The following is a 12835-nucleotide window of genomic DNA, read 5'->3' as shown; positions in this document are numbered from 1 at the left end:
TTAAGCTGACAGGTACAACATGAATGATATATTTTGACAATTTAAAGGCAGTTGTAGCCTACTGACCACAACTGCACACAGTACTTAAGATTCTATCTCACTAGTGCATTATGCAGTTTAGACTTTAATTTGCCTTTTGAACTGATTCTGCTTATTGCCTAGACAAAGACAATGTTACATTAATTTTAGGTCAATTAAGATTTTGCTGGGAGGCAGGATCACCCATATTTTATTATAATTAATATTTTTATACTTGGTGTAAAATACCTTCTGTGAACATAACTAGGACATTCACAGTTAACAAACATTTAAAGACAGAAGTAGGTATCAGACTTACTATTTATTGTAGAGACAAGTAACTTTAGTATGAAAAAGAAAACACTAAAAAACTAACTTAAACAATTGAATATGTACACACTTGCCCCACAGGCCCCTGTGCTCTAAACAGATTAAAGTAACTGGGATCACATCAGACTTCTTTTACTCACAGTTCAATATCCACATTTATGATAGTTAGAAGGAGTCTAAACTGATAATATCACACTTTTGAACACCTCAAGGGTAAAAGCATTAACATTAAAATATTTTATGTTCAGTCTCCATTCAATGAAGATAATTTAAGTCAGTTATTTACAAAATCTGTTATCTTATTCTAATACATACACTAAATGCATGTTTAGTGTTCATCTAGTATGTAAATCCATACTGTTGAACTTATCTCTTTTAATTTTTTTCCCTTTTGCATAGGAGAAGACTGTCAGGTATGTGTTATTCTAAAATATATTTAATGTCCCTAACACAGATAGCCCCTTCTTGTTTTTGTCCAGTACAAAAATGCACACTGTTGAACCTATGTCCACTACAGTCTTGGTTTAATGTCCGACCCATGGCAGTGCCTAGTATAAGGTTAATTCTGAAAGAATAGAGTGTAGCTCAGTGGCTACTTGTGGGAACACTTCACTCACTCCCCTAACATATTTACTCATATAAATACACATAGTAAATGTATTTCAATATTATTTTCTGTCATTCACTTACCTGCATCACTCTGTCAGCTTCTCTCTCACGCTCTCTCTCCCTTTCCCGTTCTCTCTCACGTTCTCTCTCCCTCTCATCACGTGCTCTCTGCTCTGTTTCTCGTCTTGCCTTTTCAGCTAATTCGCTACGCTTTTTCCACAGCTTAGAACCATCAAGAGGCACAAAGTAGAGATCACAACGTGAGCAGGAGTTGTAGCCACGATCAAGGGCCTTGTGAAATCTGGGTAAAGAATGACATATATAAAATTGGGTCAGAGCTTTGATATTCTTAAGGAGGCATGTTTTATTAACTTTCAAAACCTGCTTGCTCCAATACAGGATTAGTTGAAACTCAAAAGCCTATCACAACAGTACTTCATTGAATAATAGGAAATGGAGGCAAAATTCAGAAGAACCAAAGCTAGTGCATTGAAAGTTTTTTGGTATGCTGAAACTTAAACTTCTTTTTCTCTGACATTCTCACCACTAAACACAAATCACAACTTAAACCATGTCTAACATAAATGAATGAGCTGGCTGAGATTTCACTGTAAGTATGTCAGCACTGCTATGTGTATATAGCCTATTGTTTATGACCACAAAATATATGTTAAGTAGAATATCTTGTTAGTTTGGTAGCATAGCAAAAAATATCATCTTATCATTAGATTCAGTTAGATCTTTATGAAAAAAACATTTACTCTCAGGTGTAATTTCTATGCTACTTCTCCAGTTCACAGTCACAAGGGAACAATGCCAATTCCAGATGCACTGGGCATAAAGGAAGGCGCCTGCCCTGAACAGGGCATTGATCCATCACAGAACACAATCGCCTAAACTCACTCATGTTCATTCTAAACAGGCTGTTTGGCTTCTTTATTACTAACCATAATTTTGAACATGTATAACATTGGAGATGTTTACCAAACATTGAAAAAGCATTTAACTGAAAATCTGAATACACACAGTAAACTCCCTTTATTTTTATATTTGTGTTTTGCTTGTATTCAGCTTCATTTTAATGTGAAAAGGACAAGAACACTAACACTATTTTTGCTGGTTTTTGTTTGATTCTCCTTGTGAATGTGGAATATATTAAATACTGGGTCTTAATAGTAATGATAATAAGAAAGATCAAAATGGCTTTAACAATGACACCAAATTAAATTCCGTTGTTTTCCAAATATTGTACATTTGTTATTACTTTACATTTTAAATCTAAGTATGCTAAAAGTCACCTGCTGCACAGCTGTGCTAGTATCTTAATTTGGGATTGTGAAGTGGTTTATCATGTGGTGGGTGTGGCAATACGCTGTATCAGTGCATGCTCCTAACCTCTGCCTCTCTCTCTTTCTATGCTAAAACATCAGTTCGTTAAAAGTGCTCAAGTTTGCTGATAGGTTAATATTATGTTGTCAAGTTAATACATTAATAAAAATATTCATAGCAGGCCAATCAATAGTGAAATAATATAAATCCAAAAAACTAAAATCTACATAATTTTAAGACATATTATGAGAAATTCAAAACTGAACAAAAAATATCTATAAATGGGAAAAATTAAAATGCACTTTATACCGTATGACACTACATACTTGAAAACAGTGAACAGAAAAGTAGCTGATTATAATGATTTAATTCTTAATTGCAACAGAACTTTCAGAAAAGCTCTATTAATCAATGTGAAAATGAACATACTGTAAATTAGAGAGTTGCAGTCTTACAGAAATGCTGCAGGACCTGACTTTTTATAGTGCAGGACTAAAATTTAATTGAAGTGAGTGAACATGGCCGATTAGACTTTATTCCTGTGGTTGGTAGTGGGTGGTCAGAGCACTAATGAACATCTGAAAAAATTCTTGAAAGATAAATAAACTACAATATATACAGTATTAGTTATCCTGCCTTGCACCCTGTGTTGGCTGGGATTGGCTCCAGCAGACCTCCGTGACCCTATAGTTAGGATATAGCGGGTTGGATAATGGATGGATATTAGTTATCTATACTAATAAAAGGCAAAGCCCTCACTGACTCACTCATCACTAATTCTCCAAGATTCTCCATATATATATATATGTATGAATGTATGTGTATATATATACTTTGTATATATATGTAGATATGTATATATATGTGTATATACATATCTGGATATGTATATATATATATACTGTGTGTATATATATATGTATGTGTGTATGTATGTATGTATATGTATGTGTGTATATATGTTGATATGTGTGTATATATATGTATATATGTAGATGTGTATATGTATATATATATATATATATAGATTTGTGTATGTGTAGATATTTGTATATGTAGATATGTTTATATGTATATATGTTTATATGTGTGTGTGTCTGTGTGTGTTGTGTGTGTGTGTGTATATATATATATATGTATATGACAGCAACACTCATAACAGTGACAAAACAATTACATTGACAATCATGTTACGTTATTTTTAAAATGTTTCCTTTTCTTTTTCATAACTTCTTTACCACACTACTTCTCCGCTGCGAAGCGCGGGTATTTTGCTAGTTTTACATATTATCAAATCTGTTTCACAGTAAAGGTGTACAGTACACCCCCAAAATTCGCATGGGTTACGTTCCTAGAGTACCCGCGAATTGTGAAAAACTGCGACTTTTGGATGTGGTTAAAAATGCCTTTTAAATGCCTATTTTTATCGTTTAAACCCTAAATACAGTATGCCCCCAAAGTACTTTAATTTCGTTGCAAACTCAGCTTAATACATTAATATATTATCTAAAAAAATTACCTTAATACATTACCTAAAAACAGAATGTAAAGGTAAACCCGTATACTGTACAGTACTGTACTGCCATGTCTCCCGCAGTGTTAGAATATAAAATATCGATGTTACCACTATACTTACTGTAATTCATGCAAGTGTGTTTTCTTTGGTATGCGCTGTCGTTTTCTTTATTATAAGTAGAGTAAATACATAATAATTTAATTTAATTAAAATACAGTAAAATATACAGGTACTCACCAATGATGAAAGATATTGATGATGATGATGATGAAGTAGCTGTACTACACAGGATTTAAAACTCCTCGGGAGGTGCCTCTTCTTCAGGTTTCAGGAACATTGTGATGGAAGTTGATACATTGTCTCCTTTAGCGAACTGCTGGTACAATTTCCGTGCTTTCTCACAGATGATGTTACTGTCCAAGGGGATATTTTTCTTCCTGCGTTCGGTGATCCACAATGCCAAAGCAGATTCCTTCCTGACGATATTTTTATTCCTTACAGTCGTAACTGGCACTATCACAGAAGCTTACAGAGACGGTACTCCAGATCGCTACTTCGTTCTTCTTTATGTTATGCTTTCATTAATGCCATAGTGGCACGTTACTGCAGCATAACTTTTTAGTTCCCGGAACAAATCCAGTAGTTAAACCTTCTCCTGGAGTGTTTTAAACTGCTTCTGGCGCTTAGGCTCAGAGCCAGAAGCCTTAGAAGGCGCAGTACATTTCAGCGACATTTTGTTTGTTTAAGAATAACAAAATGAAAACAGAAACATAATAGAAAACATGAGGACACTCAGCTGGAGACGCGTCACAGGGCAACATTCAATCAGCAGCAAGGAAAAATGAATAATGCTCTTGGATTGGCTACTTTCACTGTCCTAAACTGTGTTTCCCTCAGTGGTTGCTTCCTGTTCTCTCTACAGCACAGTACTGCCACGAAAAAAGCCATAAAAAATTGCAGAGGACATTTGCACTTTACGCTAACAATTAATAGTTAGGTTTTAAGGAAAATCTGTGAATGACTGAGTCCGCGAACCCTGAACCGTGACTTTGCGGGGGTCTACTGTATACAGTCAGAAAAGATAGCACGCTTGTCTGCGGTGTAGTGGCATCTTTTTTATTTTTCTGATGCTTTTATAATGTAAATTTGTTTCCTGCATAAAGAAATCAAGGAACTAACATCTCACATATACTGTATTTAACCTTATAAAATAGATATATTAATGCATGCGACACTTTCTATGTAATCAACAAACAGAGAAAAGCAAAGTGATATCACAACAGTAGGACAATTGGTATGTGTTGCAGATGCCATCTGGTGGTCATTTTAAACACAAACATTTCTAGGTAAGAATTCACAAATTAATTGAAAAAGTGATACTATTATGATGACACTGAGAAATATATCTATGGGGTTCATTTAATGAGTGATTATCCCCAATTTTCATTTAACTACATCTCTTTATTTAAAACTAGATATCAGTCATAATAATTGATAAACTGATCAATGCCATCAACTGTACTTCTTAATTAGTACATCAAGAAAATCAAGTAAAAGTATTCTCTTTCAAAGAGCAAAGGTCATCTTGCTAAAAAAACTGACCTACATCCTGTGCCTGAGAATATCTATAAACCAACTACCATTTAACATCTGGATCTACTGCTCTATTTAGTATATGTAAAAAATACTACACCATTCTTAATTGCTGATCTAATTGTTTTTCAATCTTGCGTGAAAAGAAATATAGAATCAGACATAAATTACGTAAAAAGGAAAAAAAGTATAATGTAAGCGTTAACAACGAATCCAACACTAGTTTCCAATAATTTATTTATTAACTGGCAGCATTAACAAATCAAACAAGAGTTCTTTATAATAAAATACAGAATTGTGGGGGAAGGTTTGAGTATCACATCCACCCTTTCTGAGGGGAACAGTTTGGTGATTTTGAGGTCATGCTGGTGACCAGACACATATGCTCTCTTTCATCCCTGTATGATGTCAAGCTGGAAGCAAGTGTCTTTAAAGACATTAACTGCATGGCTATGAGCAAAATATCAATGCAATATTATTTCATAAGTTTTATTCAGAAACAACACAGGAGTCTCTAATTTTACGGAAACTGAAATGTGTCCCTCTAAGAATAAAACCACTGCATCAAAATTATACTAACAAGTATAAACACCATGTTTCTGAGAAAGTAAAATTCCTCCCACTTGTACCCACTCCTTTCAAAAACAAAATGTATTTAAAAAAGTATATATGGACTTTGATGGAGAATATCTGGCCTTAAAACTAATGACAGGAAAAGATAAGACACTTAGGCCTACCATTGCTTATTCTGTTAAATGTTTTCAATTGTGTGTCATAATCATATCATGAGTCAGACATGCAATTGGCTGTCTGTTAAATGGCACACTTTGTGTGCTCGAGAACAGTTAAGTTTCCACCACTTCTTCCAGTCCTGCTTGCCTTTTTCAGTTTCACTTGGGAACAGTTAAATTGTTGTGCTGATGGTATTGATTATGTGCAGCCAATATAGTTTTATTGGCTGATCTTGTTTTGGCACTTTGTTCCTCTCTGACTATTCATGTAGCGTGTATTTTCAAATGGGTTCCTTTGGGTTTTTTTGTAACATCTGTCCTACCTATATCAAGGGGCTTATGATGATGATTTTCCAGAATGGTTCCTGCTTGACTTGAATACTTGCGTGTCATCCATACTTAAAACAATGAAGCACTGAACACTGAAAACTTTATCAAGCATATATATTTTTTTAATACAAAACAAAAGAAATGCTACCTGCCTTACTGATGTCACTTTTTGGTGGAGTTGCTTGCTCATTGTCCAAATTCCTCAGTGCCTCAAGAATAAAACACTGTCCCACTAAAACACTGCACTTATTCATCTCTGGTCATACTATGTTCCAGTCACTCAAGCCTTTGCCTCAGCTCACCTCTCAACTCCTAGATCCTAAGAATTACCTGCAGGGAGTAGCCTGGAGAAATCCTTGGAATTACTTCCAGAGTCAGGAGGATTTTTAGCAGATGAGCCCTTGTTTACAATGGTCAAATACTGCTAAAGGCATTAACCCTCCTTGACCTCCATAGAAGCAGGAACTGTAGGAACCAAATTCTGCCATCTAATGGTTTAGAGGATTGTACCTAATATCAGCATTCTCAGTCACCATGGAGTAGCTACTTTCAGCACACTATTTAAATATGCTGTGCAAAATATATATAGAAGGTATCATTATTTTGTCAGCATTGGCTTGCTCTTTTAATTTCTTGAGTGTTGTAAAATCACCATTGTTCCATTATTAAGTGTGCTGTTTAGGCTCTGGGTCACGGTGATGTATCCAAGTTTCATTTACAGCCAGAAGTTTCTCCTTAAATTTCCATGTATTAATTAAATCATTAGAATTAATGTATTAATGCTTCATTTCAGGAGACAACATTCTGGGTGCTCAATGCACACAGACAATGGTCATTTTTAATTGCTCATGAAGAATGGATTCAGATGATCCATAACTCATTTTTATAGTGTCTGCCATTTTATGCACTATCATTCTTCAATTCTCCTTTATGATTTACTTAAGGTCGGACAGATCTTGGGCCATCTTCAAAAAGACATCCTGTTATGACTATGACTAGTCCTGATACATGTTATGTAAGAATTAAACTCTAAAGTCTTATTGTTCTCTAACATTACAAATTAGATAATAAACCAACCATGTCGACTAAGTTCTGAAAACAAGAAACAATATGTGCATATATAAAATGACAATTCTTTATTAGGCACTTTTTTTCACTACTCAAAGCGCTTCTTTGCAGAGATGACATGATCTCCTTACTGCAAGGTACCAGTTTTACCAATGCATCACCTATATACACTATACAGAAGAAAATCCTTGAAACTTTTAATTTGCATATTATAGTAAATAATGGCTGTTGGAAAATCAGTACCATATAATAACCTCTTCATGTTCAGTCTCAGAACTTAACATTAGAATTCCTGAAGCCTATGAAAAAACTCGTAATTCTGGGCACTTTAAACTCTTTCACACCTCTCCATCAGTGTCTTTTTTTGTTTTGCAAATGTGTCGATCAGCCCAAGCAGCACGCAGCCTGCTATCCCAACCCACACACCAATGCGAAATTCTCAGAGCTCATGTCTCTTTATTTGAGAGTGAGGTGCCTGGAGTTGTTTAGGGTAAATAATATAACATTATTTGGAATACATACATGTGTGTTCCATGTCTAGAACAATCTGCGTAAGTGTAGGATGACAGGAACTGCTGAACACATAGCTAAAACAGAAACATTTTCCATGTTATACTGATAATGATGTGAAGTGTGTAATGTGTGAAGACTTTAGTCCAAATATCAAATAAACATCCATCCATCCATCCAGCTATATCCTAACTACAGGGTCACGGGGGGTCTGCTGGAGCCAGTCCCAGCCAACACAGGCAAGGCAGCAAACAAACCCCGGGCAGGGAGCCAGCACACGCACACACACACACACACCCACACACACCAAGTACACACTAAGGACAATTTGGAATCGCCAATGCACCTAACCTGCATGTCTTTGGACTGTGGGAGGAAACCGGAGCACCCAGAGGAAACCCACGCAGACATGGGGAGAACATGCAAAGTCCACGCAGGGAGGACCCAGGAAGTGAACCCAGGTCTCCTGAGAGGCAGCAGTGCTACCCACCGTGCCACCCCTTCAAATAAACATGTGCTCTTTAATTCGAGAATTAACCAAAGAAAAAAAATCTATTGATTTTCATATTGTTGTCAATGAGTTAAAAACTCAACCTCAAATGTGAATTGACAGGGAGATGCTATGTCTTCTTAATTGGTGCAGAGGTAAGAACTGCTGCATTATAACCCAAAGGTTCCTGGTTTGGAGCTGGGCGCTCCACATTTTGAGTAGTGAGCTGCTATTATTATTACTATAATATAATGAAAGTATTCATTTGATTTGAGTCTGTAATACCCGGTGTACATTTTGGCTACTTGTAAAAGTTAGATCGTTTTTTTTATTAATCAGTTTTATTCTGTCAGTGACGTTCACATGGTACAACAAACTTGCCTCTCCCTCACTGAGTTGATGGCATTTTTCACCATTCTTTTCACAACAGCAGCAATGACCATAGTTGGTGCTGTGCTTGATGTCTGCTCAGAACTATTTGTTGTACCAGCAATCAAAGATTCAATGTCCCGTGACCACTATCATATTACCATTCTGCATTTGCACTTTGACAACAAAGACACCGTGGCACAAAGTACAAGGAAAATTCCCTGTGGGCTGAATGTGACAATATGCAAACTGGATATGATCTTGACTATCTGGAATATTCTGTTAAATCTGACCCAGCAGTTTCTCAAAGCACTTTATCACAACTGAAGTGAGTGTCACCAGTCTGTATTAATTTAGACAGTGCACTTCTGTTTTCTTAGGCACAGGGATAATTGATGTCCTTTTGTTACAGGCGAGACAAAATATTGTGTCAGTGAAATATTAAAGCTGGCATGGAAGATGTCAGCTAAATCACTGATACAGGTTTTTAAAACATACCCTGAAATTATTTCCAGACCACATACCTTGTGGAAAACGTCTTTAAAAGTCTTCCTTAAGATATGTACAGAAATAAATAAGGATGAATCATATGGTGCTGCATGCAACTGAATTGTGGGCTGCTTGTTTTCGCAATCAAAATAGGCACAGAAAGCATTAAGTTAGTCTAAAAGGGGAAACAAAGTTGATATTGGATTAGGTTTTGTAGTCTGTAAGTATTCTTAATTCCTGTCACATGAGCTGTTCTAGCCTGTAAAGTCCGTCTATAGATGAGAACCCTGAATACAATGAGGACTGATTATTTATGTTAGGTAGACTGCCTAGAGGGGGATGGGCGGTCTCATGGCCTGGAACCCCAGCAGATTTTATTTTTTCTCCAGCCGTCTGGAGATTTGTTTTTGTTTTTTCTGTCCTCCCTGGCCATTGGACCTTACTTTTATTCTATGTTAATTAGTTTTCTCTGATTTCAATTCTTACTTTGTCTTTTTTCTCTCTCTTCGTCATGTAAAGCACTTTGAGCTACATTATTTGTATGAAAATGTGCTATATAAATACATGTTACTGTTGTTGTTATAGTGTACCTCCATACTGATATTTAGCCAGTTTTATTGTTTTTCCAAGTTTGTATCTGCATTTCTTGCATGTTTCCATTTCACTGCTTCAAAATGTATTACTGTATGCCTTCAGTAAATTCCTGATGTCAGTAATGATGGCCATTTTCTAATTAAGAAATATGCAGATTGTTTTCATATGCACACAGTCATCCATATATTTTTTTGAAGAATCTTTTTAACAATGTCTGCATACTAATTCAGATATGATAAAGAGTCTCTAAACATGTCTCTGTTTACACAACCAAAGCAGTCCTGTAGTTTATCTTGTGTTTCTTTTGTTCAATTGTACCATTTTCTTGCCTGCTCCTGATTTTTTACTCTCTGCTTGTAAACTAGCAGCAGGATTACAAACAGGTGTTCAGACCATCTGAGGTTGGGTGCAGTGTCTTTTATTGGAATATAGTAGTGGTCCAGAATATTAGCACCCCTTTTGGGGCACAGGAAATGCTGCTGATATTTAGAGTAGCTTTAACATTCCTTAAATTTGTGTTATTGAAGTCCCCAGTAGAAATAGGTAATCCCTCAGGGTGTAAACACTGTATTAACGTACAGATTATTCAGCGCATTGTTCAGGTTAGCCTGCAGAGGAATACACCAACCAGAAAAATAGCAGAGAACTCCCTCACAAGATGAAAAAGGATGACATTTGATTGATACATATTTCAAATCAATTAAAAATTATTGACAGTTTTAACATTTGTGTGGCACATGTTGTTCACCATAAAATTACACACCTTCGCCTTTGCTTTTACCTAAAAGTTTAGTCCTATCCCCATGAAAGACGTCAAAGCCAACTGGCTATATTGTAATGTCTGGATTATCAGCAGTTAGACTCTGCCATCTTGAAAACTAACATTAACAAAAGGTAGTCTAATTCAAGAAGAGTTTTGTATCATTCACCAAAACATATATTTTTATAATGTAAAGAAAGTAAAAACACTTTATATTCAGTGCACCTGTAATTCAGGCTAATTACATAAATTTAAGTAATAATCAATGACTAACCACTGAATATTCTGCAACAAAATAAAGCTGGTCACAAATCAGAATTTTAAATATACAAAGCCAGTTCCCTAATTTATGAATTACACTTTGTGAAATTACACTCAGTAGCTTCACTCAGCATCTCTGTTGCAGAATAATTTCATTGTCGTTACAATGAAAAAAAACTATAAGTAGATACAGACATAGCTAACCTGTTAAGGCAACTACAACTGTGGGACAGAGAGAGAGGCAGGGAGATGCAGAAAGATGGAACAAAGTCTGGAATGTCTGTTAAGTCATAACTTTCTACTTTGTTTCTCTGTAGAAAAGCAGGTAATTAGAATGAACATCAAAAGTTTTCAATTTATCCCTGTAATAATATTACAGTATTTATAATATTTTTCAGCAAAATGTTTTAGCCTTCCACCCTGCCAAAAGACAAATTAAACTGAAAGCAGAAAATTCACTTCAAAAGCAAAACTTTTCTTTGATAAAACTGTTACATCATATTAATTATACTGTATAAGAGATTGTACTTAAAAAATAACTGGCAAAATTGATAGTTACGGAGCATTTTAGGTGGTACACATTAATAGTGCTAATAAATAACTTATTAGATTGCATTCTTGTGTGCACTGTATGAATGGTTTCCAAATTAACATAAATATTTAAATAAGAATACATTCACATTATACAGTAACCTCTTCACAAACTTGACATTCCCAGTTTAAGTTATTCCCGAGTTGGCCATGAACAATTAAATGGAATATTTTGAGAGCTTGCCGAAAGAGCACAGAAATAACAACAGATAAGCCAGAAATATATATACAAAACTGCAAAATAAAATCATATGATATATAAATATCAGTGTTATTATTTATTGGTGTACAGTGATCCCTCGATATATCGCGCTTCAACTTTCGCGGCTTCACTCCATCTCGGATTTTAAACGTAAGCATATCTAAATATATATCACGGATTTTTCGTTGGTTCATGGATTTCTTCGGACAATGGGTCTTTGAATTTATGTTACGTGCTTCCTCAGTTTGTTTGTCCAGTTGATTTCATACAAGGGACGCTATTGGCGGATGGCTGAGAAGCTACCCAATCAGAGCACGTATTACATATTAAATAAAACTCCTCAATGATATACGATATGCTTCCCACGCGGTGCTTCGCAAGTTTAAAAGTTCTAACATCCCATATTGATTGTTTATATTCATTGTTTGCTTTTCTCTATCTCTCTCACTATCTCTGAGAAATACAGGCAAATACTTATCCATCATGCAATGCCATCAGGGAGGCGTATGATTGGCCCCATTATCTGCTCCTGATGGAGTTGGTGTGAGCAGAGGGGCTGTTTGCACAGTGGCTGTTTGCTTAGAAGATACGGAAGCTCCTCTAAAAAATGTTGAAAGGCTACCTTCACATTGATCCCTTCATTGCGCCGCTTTATCACAGTGCTTGCATACTTAAAAGCGCAACAGCCCTATTGATTTTTGATTGTTTACTTTACTCTCTCTCTCTCTGACATTCTCTGCTCCCGACGCGCACCTTGAAGAGGAAGATATGTTTGCATTCTTTTAATTGTGAGAAAGAACTGTCATCTCTGTCTTGTCATGGAGCACAGTTTAAACTTTTGACTAAAGGGTGTTATTTCATGTCTAGAGGGCTCTAATTATGTTAAAAAAACGTATTTAGACGGTCGTAAACAGGTTTTCAAAGCTCTAACTACAAAAATATTACATTTATAAATAAAGAATCCTACTTCGTGGAAATTCATAGATCTGTCTGTAGCGGATTAACCGCTATAAACGAGGGTTTACTGTATAACTGTGCGGAGAAT

General features: G+C 35.6%; 1 protein-coding gene across 4 annotated transcripts in view; it reads right to left on the bottom strand.

Annotated features, from left to right (window-relative positions):
- Nucleotides 1-12835, bottom strand: part of atn1 (atrophin 1) — a 70583-nt gene that overhangs the window by 33684 nt on the left and 24064 nt on the right. For all 4 annotated transcript variants that reach the window (XM_039763649.1, XM_039763648.1, XM_039763647.1 and 1 more), the window contains one exon: nt 1039-1258. In XM_039763649.1, the coding sequence (XP_039619583.1) occupies nt 1039-1258 (220 nt within the window). The remainder of the gene's footprint in view (nt 1-1038; nt 1259-12835) is intronic.

This window comes from Polypterus senegalus, chromosome 9 (assembly GCF_016835505.1).
Source record: "Polypterus senegalus isolate Bchr_013 chromosome 9, ASM1683550v1, whole genome shotgun sequence".
In the NCBI taxonomy this organism is placed as follows: domain Eukaryota; kingdom Metazoa; phylum Chordata; class Cladistia; order Polypteriformes; family Polypteridae; genus Polypterus; species Polypterus senegalus.
The sequence above is the reverse complement of the archived record's forward strand: the minus strand, read 5'-3'. Positions and strand labels throughout refer to the sequence as shown.